Source organism: Xenopus tropicalis, chromosome 2 (genome assembly GCF_000004195.4).
Source record: "Xenopus tropicalis strain Nigerian chromosome 2, UCB_Xtro_10.0, whole genome shotgun sequence".
In the NCBI taxonomy this organism is placed as follows: domain Eukaryota; kingdom Metazoa; phylum Chordata; class Amphibia; order Anura; family Pipidae; genus Xenopus; species Xenopus tropicalis.
Genome location: NC_030678.2, coordinates 87,766,086 through 87,786,232, shown reverse-complemented (window position 1 = coordinate 87,786,232; position 20,147 = coordinate 87,766,086). Strand labels below are relative to the sequence as shown.

At 38.4% G+C, this 20,147-nt stretch overlaps 1 protein-coding gene across 1 annotated transcript in view; it reads left to right on the top strand.

Moving 5' to 3' along the window:
* The first annotated feature begins 1,335 nt into the window (after positions 1–1,335).
* Positions 1,336–20,147, top strand: part of rims3 (regulating synaptic membrane exocytosis 3) — a 40,927-nt gene continuing 22,115 nt past the window's right edge. The window contains 2 exon segments of the mRNA NM_001079023.1: positions 1,336–1,356; positions 7,898–8,130. Of these exon segments, the coding sequence (NP_001072491.1) occupies positions 7,914–8,130 (217 nt within the window). The 5' untranslated portion in view covers positions 1,336–1,356; positions 7,898–7,913.

The following is a 20,147-nucleotide window of genomic DNA, read 5'->3' as shown; positions in this document are numbered from 1 at the left end:
TAGCAACTCCAATTACAATTTTGTTTCGCTGGATTTTAATGACAGGATGTACACTTGCATGGCAACTGCATCAGGGTTCTGTGTCTAAGGGTTCAGCACAAACAGGTTAAACACTTGTGTTTCTTTGTTATTAGTTATACATATTAGAATGTTAATTAAATACCATCTTATATTGCACACAGGCATGCAAAAAGTGGACTGCAATAGCACTGCATTCAAATGTTTGCATTGGACATAACAGTAATATTTAAAGGGTCTACCAAGAGCTACAAATCTGTATTTTTCTGAAATTGCTGCAATACTTTAAATGCTTTAATAATATTTTTATTCTGTGTTTTCTGGAGGTAGAGCCCTTCAAAGGGTGCTGGAAGTAGTACCAGAATAATTTGTTTGCCACTGAAACCTCAAAAATGTTGCATCTGAAAATGTAATGCATGTGTAGCTTGCAGCCTACCAGTTATCACTGAACTCCAACTCCCAGAATCCCCTACCAACTTTAAAAAAATCTGGTTGGGAAGAACAACAGACTAATGAATGAAAGAAAAAAATTATTATGAAGCCAAAGAGAGGGGATGAGCCATTAACCTTTTTATCCAGATTTGAAATAACTCTAAAGATGAAACTTGTTCATGTGTCTATTTTCATTAACATACAGATACATTCCAATGGAATGCTTGAATCCTAGGCATTTCCTGCCATGTCTTTACATCTCTGTTTATATACCTTGCAACTGTAAAAGTCACTCTTCATTTCAGAAAGGCCAAGCTTGCCACCTCTTGGGTATTAAACCTCCTCAATCAATAACACAATCTCAGAGCCCAGTCCTGTAAGAGCCCTTTCAGTTTATTGTACCTAGTGTATCCTCCAGTGTAAACTCTTTTAAAATAGAAATGAAATCATTTTATGTCAGGCAAACTGGGCACTACAGTGTGAGGCAATGTTCAGCACTCTTTGCCGGCAGATAAGGGTTAAGAAGGCATCTCCATGCAAGCTTTTGGCTACCGCAGAAGTGGGTCAGTGCGGTTGCCATGGAGACGCTTTAGCAACCAATCTTGCAACCGCTCCCTCAGTCTCTCGGCAGAAGCCCTTCAAGATTGAAAGCATCTTCATCTTCTTCTTCCGTCTCTCCATCCCTATCACCCTCTTTCTCTCTCTCACTCAGTCTCTGCTGTGTTGCCAGTGGCCGGCCCTGCTCCATGCTGCACCCCTCCTTCCATGCTCACAGCAGCCCTGCTTCTGGTCGCTGGGGAAAGGGGAGAGGGAGGGAGAGAGGCAAAGTTGGGGGATCTCTTTGCCTTTTCCTTCAGTCAGTTCTTCTCCACGCCTCCCTGGCACCAGGATTCTGCACACCAGCTGGTAAGGAGGGTGGCTTTGCTATGCCATGGCTGGATCTTTCACTTCATTGTATATGTTCTGTGTGGTTGTGTCAGTTTTTACATCTATCTCTGTATCTTGGATTCCACTTCTCTTTACCTGTGTATATCCATGGCTCTACATGTATTGCAGCATCTGTAATATTTGCATGTTTCTAAGCGGCACCATGTTTTGGTTGTGTATAGAAATATCTTAGTTTTCCTGCGTGTGTAATCTGTCCCTCACATAGGAAACTATAATAAAATATTTAGGGATTTAATATACTGAAGTAGTCGACTTTACTTTAAATATATATAAGTACAGGCATATGAGCATCTTAATATTAGTTTAGATTTGTTTTCAGAACTAAATTGCACCCCCCTCTGTTTTGTATTTAGTACATTTGCTTTTTAACCTTGTACCTTCTAAAAACAACTGTATGTGTTGATTTTTTAATTAACTGGCACTTTCCCTGCAAAACAGTTTTTCTTTAAAAACCCTAAATATATTCCCTAGAGTGAGATTACATCTATATGGACAATGGGAGGATGTGGGCAAGGTGCACTAAGCAGTACTAAGCTGCTGTTATGAGTATAAGCTATCAGATAAGATGTCTCTGAAAGAAATTTTTTGACTCTGGAACCTGTTCACCTGAATACTATATAAACTGAAGGGCATTTCTAAAGATATTTCTTACTACTATGATGTTACCTAAATACCTCAGGGGGGGTCACTGTAGGTTTCACAGGGGCCACAAATCTAATTTAAATACTCCAATGGAAAGCATTATCTAAAAAATACTCTCTCTAGTGGATATATTCATTCTTTTCATATTAATTACATTATCACACCTCAGACTTTTAAGGCTGAGTATTCTCTGAGACAGGCAATTGCAGCATCTGTTTATTAGATACTTGTATAGCAATTATTAGAGGTAGCCATGTTAAAGAACAGGTTACAGGTGGACTAACCAGCGGCTCAGATATACTGTATGACATGTGGGCCGATCAATGTTTAGTTCCTTTAAAGAATTGGTCTGTTCAAGTGAAAATCTTTAGAAGTTTAGAATCTTTCTTGACACCCATCCAGCAGTGCAAATCGATTGGTGCAAAAGAGGTTTTTCGAACCCATTTTCTGTGTTCTATTTAATTTATTTGCATGATTCCTCAATCACCTAAACAATTTTTTCTGTGACATCTTCCAAAAGGTGGAGTTACTTAGCAATTATTTACCTGTTTATATGGGGCTGCACCAAATCCCAGCACTTTATGCAGGCTTTGGATATCCTATCTGAACTATATGATAATATAGTAGGCATGTTATTATTTTTGGGAGGGTACAGTTCAAAAAATTATCCTTTGAAAGTTTGAAAATTATCTTTTTAAGCTACAAACTAAAAGGCAATCCCCCTAGAAAGACTTTATAAAATAGTGATGACCCGCTAGCTGCAGATTACAAGGGGCCACTTAAGAGGTAGGGAAAATGGTTGATAAACAAATGGTCCCTGTCTTAGCCTCTTTTCTCTGTATTCCCACTGGCTTTTCTTGATGCTCCTGTAATTGGTCTCAGAGCTGTTTTCTGTCGATAGAACATAGACTTGTTCAATTAAATTGATCTCCTACACAATGCTGGAAGGATGAAAGATACTCCTCCCTGTATTATTCATTCACCTAATCCCTAAAGGCCACATTGTCGGATTAATAACATTTTTGTGGGCCTCTTAAATCCAAAAGTTCATGTTATATTCTTAATATCTGAAAAATGCAAATGTAACTATTTAGGCAAATAACACTCATTCTCTATCTGACTAAAATATACTTTTTTTTTTAAAATCAGAAACTGACATTAGAACCATTTAGTGGAAGTGTGCTGCTTATAATATTAATGCCTATAGTGAGTTATAAAGTCCCATTGATGTCCTGGCAGTGCCATTAATTCAAGAAAAAGTTCATATTCTTCAGCTCTGCTGGCTGCAAGGCAGATGTAGGGTACTGTGACTTAAAACAGTTGCTGGGAAGATTAGGCATGCTACTGCTGGATCTGATGATCATATGAATAGCCCAGACCAATAGAGTACGTTCTGTGCATTGTGCTGCTGTGATTGTATTGTATTATATCCCCAGAATTCAGATCATTCTTTCTGCCATTTTAAATGCAAGTTAGATTCTGAAAGCTGTGTGTCATTTTTCATATTTCAACTCAACACCCATTGTAGCCTAACTGGCAGCTCTTTTAAAAGAGCAAGAGCTTGTCATACACCTATAAACTAAGCTATTTAGATAACCAGCTGCATAATGTAAAAAAACAAACTGCTGTCACCAAATTTATGTGGCCCACTGAGGCCCTTTAGAAGCAGAAGTAGAGGGGCCCAGTTGTACACCCTGATGTCTGCCCTGTAATGAAACAGTTAGCTTATATGTTTATTCTGTTGGTTTTCTGATGGTTCACCTGGAATGCTGGTTTGTGAATATTATATGTTTTCACAATTTAACACAGGACTTGGTGGTTAGAAATGGACCTTGTAACAGCTTAATCAAAAGCTCAAAAGAAGTCATCTCAGTACCCACACCACCTATACACACAGGCACAAACAAACAAACACATTGCAGGCCTGTGCTGCAACTTATTTTGGTTGCCAATTATGTGCAATGTTTCAGTTCCATAGCTCCTGGGGTGTTGTTCTATGAATATAATTCATTGGGCTCCACTCTTCCAGCAATTTGTTAAGTTTGCTGGGGATATGAGTTGTCTTCCACCATCAACCCCAAAATGTTCATTTAGAACTGCTGCAGATGTACCCTATTGGTTACATTGGTCTGGCGAGGGAATAAACAAAAACTTAACTGCTTAAGTGCTTGAACAGCCTGTACTGCGCCATGGTTTTACCTCTCCAAAACCCCTCCTCTGTAGGCAGGTAAGTTCAGGAGGCATGAGAGCGCTGTGTACTGAATACTGATATGTAAACTGCAGCAAAGCCTGCATCATATGATTCTGTTTATAGAGAGCACATCCAATGCCAGACTGTCACATGCAGCAACAGCCTTCTCCGAACACAATCCGTTCTTTTGCATTTCCTCCTGAGACTCAAGACTCCCTAATGGCTAGCTCTAGTTAGAAGAGGCTTGTAATCATTCTGTTATGCTGTAACACTGCAGTGTTTGTTGCTGTAGGATGTATAATGAAGCATCTAGGCAGCCACCACTGTGTGTGCCAAAGCAATGTGCTGTGTCTATGATATGTGACTGAGCACCCACTGTGGATGAAATAGACTACAAATTACAGTATAGCACATCATTTTTTCATATCCAACATTTTGATTTTTTGCAGGTAATGTGTTTTTTTTTTAGCATTTTAGAAACAGTGTGTGACTTGTGAGAAGTGATATGGGTGGGCTTGACAAAGCACTGAATTATAGATTATGCTTGAGTTATTTTTATGTTAGAATCTGTAAATGGGGTTTCACATTTTCCTGTCAGAGCAACAATTATGGCAGCTTTCACTCATCAATAAATAAAATGAATACTGTTCCAGTAAATCATTGTTATAAAATATCATTATATTAAAAGTTAGCTTGGAGTTCCACAACCTATATAAAAGCACTCAGCCTGCAGCCATGTACCTTATTTAAAAACTCTTCAGTGACTTTTAATGTCATTATTTTCTAAAAGACATGAGGGCTCATTTACATCTGCAAGTGCAGAGGACAACTTGCACTCTCCTCCACAGTCAGTTAACTGTTAAAGGTATATGCATCTCTCAGTCTACCTGCCTTCTGTTCAAAATCAGGCACTGCTGCACCTATTGACACAGGGGAGCCATGGAGAGCTACTGCCACCTCCAGACCATGTGGTTGGTCCAGGGTTCCATGAGCACCCTGTGTTGAAATCGATTTGTTCTAAAAAAAAACATATCACTTGCACACCAAACACTGGAAATGACGCCAGTCAGACTTTGAAAGTATTGTCCACAATGATGCTGGAATTATTTTTTGCAATGCCTGTTTAAATCCTGAAAAAAATACCTCTATGGATAGTATCTAATGTGCAGCTGTTCGTTGTCTCATTCTCTTGAAGAAACACGAGAAGTAAATATTTAAATGTGTACATGTTGCCTGCAGTTTATTTGCTATCATTAGGAATAACTTAAGCTGTCCTAAAATCTGTGTTTATATCGGTAGTATTTTCACCACAGGAAGAACCCATTTCAGTCAGTGGTGTTATCTCAGAGCTGTTACAAAGAGTTCACTGTTTGGGACAGAATGTACTACTGCATACAAACCTGGGTGCAGTGGTGCTTCCCTAGGACTAGGAGGACAGGCAGTCAATATAGATGAGCACAGAGGATGCCCTTTGTTGATCTCTGCCTCCCACACAGTTTCAGTACATGCAGAGTGATAGGGATTAGCAATGTGGGCTATGAGTAGAGAAAGCTCTAAGGGAACAGTGTGGAACATGGTGTTGAAATGCATCACGTTCACAAAATTTCAGTGACACATATCTGCTAATGACGTATCTAACTCACACGTTCAGGTGGAGAAGGGGGCTGAATTTAGAATTGCCTCGATGATCCTTTTATATTATGTAAGAAGGCTAGATGCCATTGTAGACATTTTAGAAGCTTCTTTTATATCACAAGGATATATTTAAGTTTGTTAATCTTGCAATTTGAATATTTTTAACCAAAGAATGAATGTTGCACAATTAGATCATGTGATCTGGTGAGTCTTTTATAGAAGCCACATATAGGCAGGTCATTTTTAGGACAGAGTTACCCAGCTGGAGCTGGTTTGTCCAGGGGTTATTATGGACCCTCAGCCTAGGAGTGGGGTTGAAACTCATTGTAGTACACCATTGGTTCAATAGGATCCAGACTGTCAGCTGTATAGAAAATATAGTAAGCCCTCTACATATTGGCAGTCAATATTTCAATATTCACTTTACCAGAGCAGAAATTGGGATTAATTAGGATCTATTTGGTGTTGCCTTTTTTGCTGTTAAATTTAGTGGTACCAAAGCACCCTTAATTGCCTCATGCACCATTTCCCTTGAAGCTAAAACCATTTAGGGCAGTGCCGTTCCACTGTTTATGTATTGTGATTATTCACTATACTACTATATACAGTATATGTCTTGGAGAGCCACAGCTGCCCCTACAGACATCTGTCCTTTCAAATGCCCCTCAAGTTGGGCAGCCCCAAATTAGGGGTTGGTAAGCCTGTAGGCCAATTTTAAAACTAGCTTGCCTTTAAGAAGGCAGATTGTACAGCGTGTGTATGTGGTGGGGGAGGATTGTATGGTCTGAGGGCTACTAATTTTTATCTACCTTTTAGAATCCTCTTTTGGTGTGAAAAGTTGAAATTCTATATTTCTTCCATGTTTGTAATAGTTAATGGACTTCTTCCAGCTTGTGAAACACTTGGTGTTGGCAATTACACAGCTCAGGTTTAAGGGAAGGTCCCTGAGTAAACAACTCCCTTTGTAATAAAATTCAAAACATGTGCTCAATAAAAAGGTTTTTGTCAAATATCTGCTATCCCCTTTCAGAGTCAACACTTACAGTGAGTCAGCCATTTGATATTATTATTAGTAGTAGTAGTAAAATTATTATTATAATAGAATAAATAATGTGGCTTATTTGGCATACTTGTTTAATTTAAGGGGCCACAAACATTAAAGTATACGTAAACCTAAACAAACAAACAGTTCAACAACCCTGTAACAATAATGATCCATGCTTTCAAAGTTGCCCACAGCAGCTCTCTGTCTGCTCTTTAAATTAAACCAAAGGGGTCTATGAAAGCAGGGGAGCAATGAGGGTTGAAACAAGATTGCTATGGTCAGGGGATTGGAGGGGAGCTGAAGTAGATGGTGCATGGGGTGAAAGGAGAACTTCTTGTGGAACCAGTGAGTATGGAGGAAGAATCAAGAAATGGGAAAAGAAAATAGAACAAGGTAGCAGAAGTTGGAGAACTAAAAATGTAGGTTGGAGAGAGAATGACACATCTAGGGGAAACAGATTATGATCATAATGTGGAAGGGTAAAAGTAAAACCAATCTGGCAGGGGACACCAGAATACCTAGTTCCAACAGTAGCTTGTGGTGGCTAAAGGTTTGGAAGGAGTGGTGGTCCCTTGTGGGTTTAGGAGTTGTTTTCAATACTGATAGCATTTGCTAAAATTTGGGAGCAATATATATATATATATTTTTTAAAGTAGCCTTTTAGATGCCATTTAATAAACCTTGTTAATAAAGTTAACAACACTGCACATGATCCTTTAAACCTTACAGCGCTCTCACTCTTCCTTGTAATTAGCAGTAACAATAATGTAACTGAACACAAGTAAGCATGAATAAAATGAAACCGAAATGTTGAGATTTTTTATTAATAAATGTAACTTTTTATTTTGCGAGAACCATTTATAACTTCAGTTTTTTAATATAACAATTATGTTCAGCAAGGATATATAAGATGTTTATTGTTTGTTTTGCAGGTCCGCCATTAAATTCTGTTGTACATTCTCTTTATCTTTCCTCCTCCTGATTAGATCACTTGTCCCTACAATGTTCAACGGGGAGACCAGTTCGTCAGTCAGGAATGTCATCAGGAGTTCCAGCATCAGTGGGGAGATGTACAACTTGGAGAAAGGCAACTCAGCAAATCCGGATGCTGCCGGTGTTACCACTACCAAGAAGAGAAGGTCCAGCCTGGGAGCCAAGATGGTGGCAATTGTTGGACTGTCACAATGGAGCAAAAGCACCCTGCAGCTGAACCAACCTGGTGAGTGATATCACTCTTTGCTGTACCTGTTATTGGAGAATAGTGTTATAATTTGTAGTCTACCAAAATGATATAGTGATATATTAAGTTAATACTGTTAAAGTGATGGTATCACAAGTGCTGATAACAACTGGCAATTCAGTATGACAGAAGAAAAAAGAAAATCATTCAAAACCAAGATTTAAATCTTGTCAAGAACAAAGTGTGTACAAACCTCATGCAGTTCTTGGAAGCACATATAATTACTCATCAAAGATGACTTATTGGTGCACCTAGTAATGTAGACACTTTAGTGTCTAGCTCTGCTGTGTTTGATGCAGCACTAGGCATGTTTATGACACCCCCTTGCAACTTGCAATAGACCTCAGGGCATAAATAAAGTCAACAAGACAACTCTCCATACATACATATATTGCCACATGAGGGGGGCTGTTAACTTATATCTGATATAGTTTTCTCATTTCATTATATATCTTTCAACTCAAAAATGGGTCAGTACCAAATGCAACTTTCCTATTGAAGCCCATGAAATTGTAAAAATCAGGTTGTAAAAGATTCATAGTACAGTTATAGGATTTGTTATCCAGAAAGTTCAGGATTAGAGGACGGCCATTTCCCATAGACTTCTTTTTAATTAAATAATTTACATTTTTTAAACAATACTTCCTTTTTCTATGTAATAATAATACTGTACCTTGTCCCATTATATAGCATTAATATAAAAGCAATAATTGAAAATTGTTTTTTGTTTTCATTGGAATGACTTCCCCCATAATTAGGCCAATTTGTTCAAAGGGAGATAATATAGCTCTCAATAAACAAACCCCTCTCTTCGCTAGGCTTCAGCCTTTGAGATCAAAAATTCCCCAAAAATCTAAATATTGTTTAGGACTTCAGAGGTTAATGGTTTAGATTTGCCTGAATTGGACAGCATTACTACATTAATACCAATCATAAAAGGGCACTTATGATGCAAAATCCCAGCAGGGTTGTGTCAGGTGTCTATAAGCTGTATAGCATCTTTGCTGGTTTCATATAGTATTGCATGTAATTAATACAAATAATGGAGGAGTAATTTAATGCTCATTCCTGTATATTCTAAGAAAGCATAACTGGATCTGTTCTTGCCTATTTTTCTCTAAATAGCTTGTATTTTTCCAACACCACCTCACAAGTTTTTCCCCTATGTTGTGCGATTATCCTATCAGCCAACATGCAGTTCATGCTGTGTTAACTACCCAGTTGTCATTCAAAAGTGTGCAAAGCTGTCATTAGATTGACAATGGAAAGTGTTCTTTATTCTGTTCCCTTTTAACCACCAGCTGTAGCTGATATACAGTGCAGGTTCCATTAGGTACAACAATGTCTGTAAATAAACATATTTGGATAATGCTAAAATTCATAATAAGATTTTATTACATATAGCAGTTTTGGTTGCTTAGTAGAAAGCCCGAAAGGAGGTTAATACTATTTGAAATTCCTTAATATTAAATGATCTTCATCAAGTTGATGAGACAAGGGCAACTGATCCCTGTGGTTTAATTTTATGCAAAATCTAGGGCCACTAAAACTGACAAAGTCTGCCAAGTTTTTACACATGATGCAACATCCCTTTCATGAATTTTATCTAATTTTGCCTTCCCCACTCAGTTGCAACACTTTGCATCAGATACTGGAAGCATAAATAATAGCTTGGGTTAGTAAATTGCGTATTTAAGGTGATAGATGGGCATGCTGTGTGCTCCACAAACTATTTGCTCATCATACAAATAAATAACCATGCAAATCTTCAGGAATTGGCTCTCCTGTACTTAGTGAAGGAATAGTGTTGCTGAACTAGGACCAGTGGTTCTTAAAAACAAATGATAACTATTTATTTGCAGGAATGCAAAACAGATCTCCTGGAGCATATGCATATAAATTACAGTAAAATAGTTCTGCATATACTCACGAATAGAACTTCTATCCATCAGCAGCCAGTAATTAAGTGGAAAGTATGAGAGCTACAGTAGTCCCTAAATCTGTACACTTGAGTTCTAGGTGGTACACCTAGAACTCTTATGCGCCTTCTTTCCTAATAAAGCATCAGGCTGCTTACTAACTACCCTGCTACAAACACTTCTAGAGTGAGCTATTATTATCTATCCTAACACTAGCTTCACCTGCCAGGCCTACCTCTATCCAGGCTCTAACCCTTATCCACCCTCCTGCACAGATGAAATCCAACGAGAGCGGAAACTAATGTTGGCTTACCCTTTAAAAGAATATAACAATGTCCCCTACTGCCAGTTATTGAACTGCCAGGAGAATACTTTAACACTGGATAAGGAAACAGCTCCCCCCCAACAGTAAATTTCCACTTAGCTGTCTAAAACTTGGGAGACTGCCTGAATAAAGGGTAACTACCTTCAGACTCCTACACATACAAATGCAGCTGGTACCTGTGAGGGAAGGAAGGGCACACACTTATAGGGGCACATTTACTAATCCATGAATGCCCGAAAAGCGTCCGAATGCATTTTTTTCGTAATGATTGGTATTTTGCAACTTTTTCGCGAATTGTCGCGAATTTTTCGAGAGCTCAATAAGAAAAAGTCGCGACAATTCGCGAAAGTCATAATGGCTATGCAAAAGTCGCAACAATTCATGAAAGTCATAATGGCTATGAAAAAGTCGCGACAATTCATGAAAGTCATAATGGCTATGCAAAAGTCGCGACAATTCCCGAAAGTCATAATGGCTATACAAAAGTCGCGACAATTCCCGAAAGTCATAATGGCTATGAAAAAGTCGTGACAATTCGCGCAAGTCGTAACGGCTACGAAAAAGTCGCGACGATGACGAAAAAATCGCAAAAAATACGAAAAAGTCGCAAAATGTTCGTTTCCAATGCGATTTTTTCCCATTCGGGATTCGGATTCGTGGATTAGTAAATCAGCCCCATAGTGTGCCATTCAAGTGTTTCAACAGAAAATGCTTATAGGCACAACACACAAAGGCATCCAACAGTGCCAGTCTGAGACTGCCAGATGGTAAACTTGATTCCTCACTCTGGAGAAATGGGTTTCCACTAGGGTTGCCACCTGGCTAGTAAAAATTATGCTTGATACCAATGTAATTGATAGGAGAAAACATAGAAAAAAGGACAGTACTTCTTTCTAAAAAAAAAATGGTGGCTGCTTCACAGTTCAGTAGAGGAGACCATTACACCTCCAGCCTTGCATTGCTCATGTGTAGGGGCTGCTCCATAAAAAAACATAAAAACACAAATATTTATTGTGCTAACATTTCTTCTAAGGATTGTTTGGTATTTGCCAGCAAGTTGTTAAACTGATAACTTTTGCCTATAAAGTGACACCGCACAACTTTGCAGACGAGTCATAGCCTTTATTGTATTTGTGCAAGCTTTATCATTTCATCAGATAAACCAACATGGTTTGCTGTTTCCTGGTATACTGCTCAGCCACATGTAATGTGCCAAATTAACTCTTCATAATAAACATATGACATTTACAATGTATAGTAATACACAGTGGTGTAACAGTAACGCACCATGCCTCTCGCAAAAAAATCTTCGGAGGAACCTGGCAAGAATAACAGCCCCAAAATAACCCTTCCTCCACCCTCCCACCTGCTTGCTTCCTGCACTCTCTGCCTGATTGCATCTGGGTTGGTAAGAGAGCAACTGGGGAGAGGGTATATATACCAACTATGGCAAAAGCAGACCCCACGGTCCAGCCCCCAACACAGTCTTCTTCGTCGTCAGTACACCACTGGTAATACAAATACAATAATTCAGTTTTATGATGTAATGTATAAAGTAAGGGACGATATATAAATGGGTGGAGTCTTTTTTAAAGACTTACATTTGGAATGTGTAGTTTCCGTTGGTGCTTCATGCGCAATATTGCACAGTTTTATATTGTAGGCTATTGTTTAAAGTAGGCACAGGCAGAAGATAGCAATGAATAAGCTTCAGGACTTTTTTAAGGGAAGTAGTGTTGCTGTATGTTCGACAGAGCAGATTTCCACTTCTTCTGGATTATTAACAGGCTGTAATTATACCATGGGAAGCAGCACAATGGGAATAGGGAAGCAGGCAGTAATTACTGTCAGGGACTGAGGAGAAGCACACTCCTCCAGGTAACCAGCCTGCTGGAATCCTCTAGTGTTGCTTAAATAAACTATAATAAAAAAGAAATGCCTGAGGCAGAGGTGCAGCACACTGCAGAGCAGGCTAACAGAATGCGCAGATTGATGCAGCAGAGTTTATGCACTTACACAGCGGGTGCGGAGTGGCAGTAATAGAATGTAGCAAAATGTAACCAGTAACCTGCAGTTAAATGTACTGAGGTGCTTGAAAATGTGTAGATGTGCTGGACAGTAATATCTTTAATTTGTTTTGGGGTGCAAGGACATAATGCATAATGCATTATATAGATGATGGCTGCCTTCAGTATTAAGTATAGCAGTCTGTTACCTTTTACACAGGTTTGAAATTTAGCACAAATTATACAAATAAATCATGGAAAAATATATAAAAACATATCAATGAATTCAGAAAGAGAGAGGGATAGAGAGTTAGTTAGATAGGGAAGCAGATAAAGGTACATACAGATAAGTGCAGTGTTATAGAATAACCCATTCTGATGTTGTATCCTGTGTGCTTGGATGCACTGAACAGGCAGATTTGGCAGGAGCTGACAGCCAAGGCTGGAACACTAATTTATTTCTTAAAACACTGATGATGCCATCACTCCGGGCAAGGAAGGAGATTAGTATATCAGTAACTCTGACAAAATATGAGTTGATGGATCAGGATATCAGAGCTTTACACACCTCTGGATAAGATTTAGCAAAGCCTAAACCTGTAGCAACACAGGAAAGAAAAAAGTAAGTATGTCTTGCATTTAAGGCGTGCATTATACTGCCCTTTGCAATGGTAGCTTATTGATTTTGGCAGATGGGGATTAGTTCATAGCATTTCTTAACCCACCAGGTATGTTACACACTGATCATAATATTTTTTTATGGATAGGCAATTTCCCCACCTTATAAACTGTATTATGTATGTTTGGCCGGGCTGGCCCTCGTTTCATGGGACTTTTCATTAGGGTCGATTTTAGTATATATTAGTGTATATATTAGTATTAGTATATAACTGTATAAAAATGGGAGATAATTATAACATTCCATTTTACTCCATTTAGTGAAATCAAGACATTCACATGTTAGAAAAGTAAATCTACATCCTGAGTTCTGCGACTCATGACATAAATAAAATCACTTATGACCATGAAATGTCTTGTTGACTTCCACTAACCCTACATTTTTCAGTAGGGTATACATTACTCACTGTATTAACTGTGCATAGAAAATTACCTCAATTAGCCCTTTATTGCCTGTAGATCTATATAGCATGTAATCTATAATATATTTCATTGGTTCTAAAGGAACTTGCTCTAGTGCAATGCTATTAGTTGAATTTGTCTCAGCTTCTGTAACAGTGTTTTCACTTTCATTAAAGGCCCTTAAACATCTGTTTTCATGTAAAGAATTAGATGACTATAATTTCAGAAAGTAGGGATTGCAGATAAAATTATATCCCTCTCCTTCACCAGTACATAGGAGGAAGAGGTTATATGAAGAAAGAAGTGATTGTTACTCTTAAACAGAATGCATAATCCCCACATCAGCAGAAGGCTAGAGGTCTTTAGGCAGCCAACATAATTCCATTCCAGTTGTGTTTAGTAAAATGCTTTTCACACAGTATTTAACAAGTCATTGTAATGTGACTTTTTTTGCCATGTGGAGTTCTGGATACTAGATTTAATAGAGGAATGTTTATATATGTGATAAAATGAATACAAGCACTGCGTTTGTGCCCACGGTTGATGCATACAAAGAAATATTTTTGTAGTCAAGCATGTTGTGTCTGAACAGATATATAAGCGCATAGCCTCTCACGCCCTTTGCTTTTTCAAAGAACCTAATTTATTTCTAAAGTGCCTGCTGCAGTCAATGGTGCATTAAGAGTATCTTGTAAATGCAAGCTAGTGAGATCATCAGTGTATGAAAGGGGGTATTGTATATGTACCAGGGGTCTGCAGGGAGTATATTCAATATGTGCATTAGGAACCTGTAAAACAATAGGACCACTGGGAATATTGCTGTGTATACCAGTACTTAGTGCAGTCATTTTCTTGATCTGATGCCCTCATCACACACACACAACGTCACACAACAGCTTTGACATGGACATAATTCTTTCTTGGATGAGCTACTGAATGGCTTTGTGTAAGTACTGGATAATGTCCATTCCTCCTAGGAAGATATTGAATAGCGAGCTAATGATCTGAGCATTGTATCTCATCAGTTAGATTATCATTAAGCCTACTGATAGTTGTGCAATAAAAGCTTCATATGTGAGTGTGAACCTAGATTTGCCAGTGTTTGGAAGTATTAGGTATATGTTTCTGGAAAACTTTGGAGAATATTTCTGGGATTTATACATTCCTGCCGTGGATCACATGATGAATTAGAACTAGACCTATGTTTCTGAGACTGTGGTCATATATATTTCTGATATAATACAGATCTTCAGATCCAGCTCCATATTTTAGGTAAAATGAGTGTCCACCTTCTGTCCTGGCTGCTAGTTTTTGTATCATCACCTCCTAAAAGTTTTTTTATTTAAATAATAAAATTACCCTGAGTAGGAACTAGTGTAAAAATTTGGTACAACCAATTCGTTGTTAGCTGTACTAACTCTAGGCAGGTAAACCACCCAGTAAAAGTAAATGTCTAGTTGCTTTGAGCACTAGAGCATATTAGTATCTGCATGCATAGTTTTTTTTTTTATTTTCTTGGGTTCTAAGTTAATCACAGTTACCCCAATGATCTAAAGAGTTTTAAAACCAGATTCAGCATTGCCAACAAGTTACTAATCACAATATATTTATTTGCTTTTGCTATGTTATTTGCCAGCTGTGCCCTTTGTAGAGGTGATGAAAATCTCTGAAATATCACGTCAATGCTACCCTTTATATATCATTTTCTATATTTTCTATTCTATATAGCATTTACAAAATTAACCTTATCAAGTAAGCTTATAAATACTATATGGCACTTGCCTTCAGTTTGGGCTAAAAGGGTTATTTACCTTTGTTCGAGCTCCTCATAGTTCCAATCTTGTCTGTCTTACAAATGAAAAGTGTGGGTATGTCCTAATGGTCCTTTCCAAAAAAAAAAAGTATGTGATGTGATTAGCCAATAACAGCTCAACCTTTACTAAGGGAAAGATGAACTGTAGGTCTCTGTGAGGTGCACCTGAATGCTGCCTGCTCTGTGGCATGACTTGGGATACAGCCAGTCATAAACTACTTTGGGTTTTTTTATTTGTGTAATATTGTGCATCAAGAATAGCAGGCATGGCAGTTGCAGTGCACAGCTTTAGGTGCAGAATTGCAAAGATTTAAATTTGCTCTTTGCACTTCTGCATAGTTGCAGTCTTGCCTCCTCTTTCATCAACAGCTCCAAACTTGTGTCATAAAAATTGTCCACAGATTTAGATGCAAAGTGCAGGAAATGATGACTTCTGAGCACCGAAGGTTTTCAGCGAAATTGTGACGAAATTGTGATTTGTGAAGCAGTGCCTACACAACTGTGTTCCTTGTGAGAAAAAACACTGCATTATAGGTAAAAAAAAAACTAAAAAGTAAGTAAAAAGTAATCAGCCAGGAAGATGGGGACCATAAGGATGTAAAAGTTCTTATTACAGATTCAGTGACACAGAAAGGGAGGAAAAAGGTCAGGGTTATGGATGGCCCTGTATTTGCAATGCTATACAATACATTTTGACACACAAAATTAACTCCCTGCAAATGTACTTCAAATAAGCATACCCTGAAGTGTGCCAGCTTCCTTCTGTATTTAATCAATTGGCAGTTATGTACTAAAAAAGCAAACCTGAGAATTGCATTTAACTGGCTTCTATACTATCACTTTAGCTAACGTACTATGCTGTTATGGAAGATCCCCCTTAAAGGCAAACTGTTGAAATGAAAGCTCTCTTAGAATGTCAGATTATGCCCATGGATGCTTAGAAATTATAGTGATGGCTGCAATCCTAAACACTAATGAACAATAAAAAACCCAAGGTACTACGGTGTTTAAATAAACTAGAACTGAAATCACTATAACGTTGTGCTCTAATTGAGTAAAGGTACTCGTACCAATCAAACAATTGAGGTCCGGGTGTAGAAACTCTGAACCTGTCACCCGTGCAACTCGAGAACACAAAATCAATTTAAGTTTAACTCAGGTCAAGTTGCTCACCGGGATCCCTGGTTGGTCCGGGTGCTCAGGGCCCCGAACCTCCAGCTAGAGGAGAAATCCAAATTCAAAATCGAAGGACACCAAGCGCTCCGGACTCTGAGGTCTCACTTTAAAAGCAGGTCTTTATTAATCCATTAAAAGAACTGAACGCCTGACGCGTTTCGTGCACTTGCGCACTTACACATAGGCTAGACTCATGGCTGCAATCCTACCATGAATGGTACTCCCTAACCATATATGCATGTACCACATTTGTAGTTTTATTAAGTATTCAGGAGTCAGGAAAGCTGATATGTCTGCATGCCAACTGTCCTTCTGGGGCTGATCAGTCACTTCCATTTTTTGTGCTCCTCATGGGTCAGCCACACAGTGGGCAAGTCACTGTATTAAGTTTTTTGGGTTCGGCTGAATCCACCCCGATGGATCCGGCGAATACCGGTCCAAAAACCTAATTAGCATATGCTAAAAGACGCCGAATCCTGGACGAATACTGAACTTAATGCTAAATTCGGTGCAACCCTGATAGATATTTATACTATTTTTACAAGGCTGATGCAGAGACCAGTCTAATTTCCATTTTGTATCTAGGAGGAATTTTTCTTCCTTGGGAGTAGACTAAAGATAGCTTTAGATTGGGTTTATGTGAGCAAAAGGCCAAACCTTACAAAAATGGGTTTTCCATGTATGTATTTATAGAGGCTGCTTTTTTTTTAAATTCAAGATTTTTCCAACAATTTAAGAAAATTGTGGCACAAAAATAAAAAATTCAACATCTCAAATGTATTTGAGTTTAAGCTTTTAAAACTATAATTTTCCAAATCAGAATACACAGTTTTAGAATTATATTTGGGGTCAACTGAAATGACTGTTTAAAAGCAAAAGCATGCCCATTAGTGCCTATGTAGAGAACACTTCTGCCACATATTTTAAATCCTGCACTTTGTGCTGGATTAATATGGCATGAAGTGCAGGGGTGTTGGATGCTAGTCAGCCTTGTTTTGTGAATTAATGCAACATTGGGGGAAAGAAGGGGCACCTAAGTGCTTCTTCCTGCCCTTCATTATACAGCACTGCTGAACACAGGGGGATTAAGCAAGTGTACGTACTAATTTGGGAGTGTTGTTGTGACCCTTTTCTCCCCAAAGCAACATTTTGACTGTACCTAAATATAAAATAAGTGCATTTCATGTTTACATAAGTATGCTGGTTCTAACCACTACATTTTCCATTTGGGAATTACCCATGAATTAATTGTCAGCTGCTGGTTCTTAATGGTGTGTGAGCTTGGCTTACATTTTAGATGATTTAATAAAGGATGTGTTTTATTTGATGGATCCTCTGTATTGATCTCTATTTTCGTAGGTCTTCTTATACTCCCACATCTCCCAGTGGATCATTCTTTGTTCTTAGAATAAATTCCTGCAAAGATCCACAGTGTCTTTGATTCACAGCAGAGTGGAGTCATTGCACAGTAGAGAGGTGAATAGCAGAAAGATATCACAAAAGTACATACAGGCAACCACTGCCTAGTAGAGAAGTGTCTCAGATATACCATTCCAAAAGGCAAAAACTGCATGGCAGAAGTTGATCTCATGCACAGAGAGGTTGTATGCATAGCACACAAAAGTTACACAATGTAGGGATGATTATGGCAGACACACGCACCCCACAGATCAAAATTCTTTTCAGAAATGCTTGAAAGTATATGATAAAAAGATGTCATATCTAAGCAAAGTGAGGATATGTATGGTAAAGGGAAGTCATGTATATAGGTTGGGTACATGCCCTTTATGTTGTATATGCTATTTAAAAATAAAAGTGAAATTCAGATTTGTGGAGGCATGCATCTAGAGTAACTCCTCCATTAATAAATTGTTTTGTGATAAAATGCTGTGGGACTTGTGTTTTTGGTTTCCATGTGGGACCATAACCATGATAGTCATTATATGGGTCTTGTAACAACTTCCTTCACTAAAAGTATTACCCTTATTTGTTTAAACTATTTTTGATTCAAAGATGTCCAAAAAAAACCCAGATCTGGGCATTTGCATGACCTCTTGTACAAAATAAAATAACCAAAACATGCTGAAAACTCTGTCAGCATCAAAGTGATTTTTGCACAGTGTAGCAGCAAATGCTATATAATGTTCAATACTTTTACATCTTGGGCCACATGAGGAGCTCTTTATCTGTATAGCAATAGCAAATGGTAGGTTCTCATCAGCTACAATGGCAACACCCTGAGGTTGATAGAGGTAAAATGAGTGTTTACTTGAGAAGTAATTTCCATGTTTGGTTGACATGGCGTTTTGTGATTGTTTCCACTGCCAGTTTTACAGTACGGAAATATTGGGACGTGGCTTGTCATTTTTTGTTCTTTAACTCTCTAAAAAAGTAGGGTTTATCACAGACTGCAGACTGGCTCTTCATCATATGATATAGATCTAAAGCACGACCATTTCATTTTTACCTTAAAATCACCTAATCAGAACCAAGCCAAAGAACTACTGCATCTAAGACAAAGGCAGCAATCTGCACCCCTCTTAAAAGTGGAGATGCAGGTGAACCCATGGGGTCAAGCATATATGGGACATCAGTGGAGTCATGAGTGCAGCTACAGACATATTATAAAGGTTCTTGACACTGTTATTGATAGTTAATTGGATAGTCACTGGGTTAGGAGTATTGGAGGTAATGGTATTAAGGGGAATAAGTCAACTGGAGGGTGTGATGGGGACAGAACATGGGCATGATACAACTAATATGAAAAACTTGAAAAAGGATGTGAATGGCTGTGAATAGAAGGAACAAGCTGCAGTTGGTTTGGGTGAATGTAATATCTGAGAAATAATTCAGTTTAGAATTTCAGAAGCTGCTGGTAATAGAGAGATTCCTGTCCCATTTGTATATTACGTAATTCTTTTGCTGTCTTGTTGCCTACAGTAGAGATCTGTTGCTGTGAAGCTGGATAGTAGCAAGGTAATTCATTTCCTAAAATGATGCTGTTTAAAGAATAGGTTGCAGGTTCATGCACCTGCATTCTAGCTGGGTTCAGCACTGGTTATTATAGCTCAGAATATTTACAATGCAGAAAGAAGCAGGACTGGCTGGAAGCAACTGTTCCTTTGTATTTCATGCTCAGGTCTTGACCTCATGCAGGATATAGTTGTAAGAACCCCTGGATAAGGTTAGCCTCATCTGCAGGCAGTCACTCTTTACTGCATTGTACTTTGTGCATGAGCTGCTTCATATTAGTATTAAGTGGGGGGGGGGAGAAGGACAGCAGTTACTATAGCAACAGAAGGCATCAAATGGATGCTAATCTGATAAAGGAAACTAACGAGGGCTATCTCCTGGTGACCTGGATCATCAAAAGGTTGCCAAGAAACCTGCAGAGATCTTGACTTAGCTGGGGGCTTTTACAGGCTGCACCACAATCTATGCCTGCATAGCAGGCAGGTTCTATGCAGTGTTCCTCCTGTAAATAATGGGCTACCTAATACATCTGTATTGACCTACATACATATATTTTACTTTGTACATACTACTGTAACACATTTATCTAGTTTTTAAATTAATCTAACTTTAAATATCCTAATGGACTTGAAATCTACTGCATAATGCATGGAGGGTACTTCCCAAACTTTGCATGTGTCTGACACAACCCCACAAGGGGCACC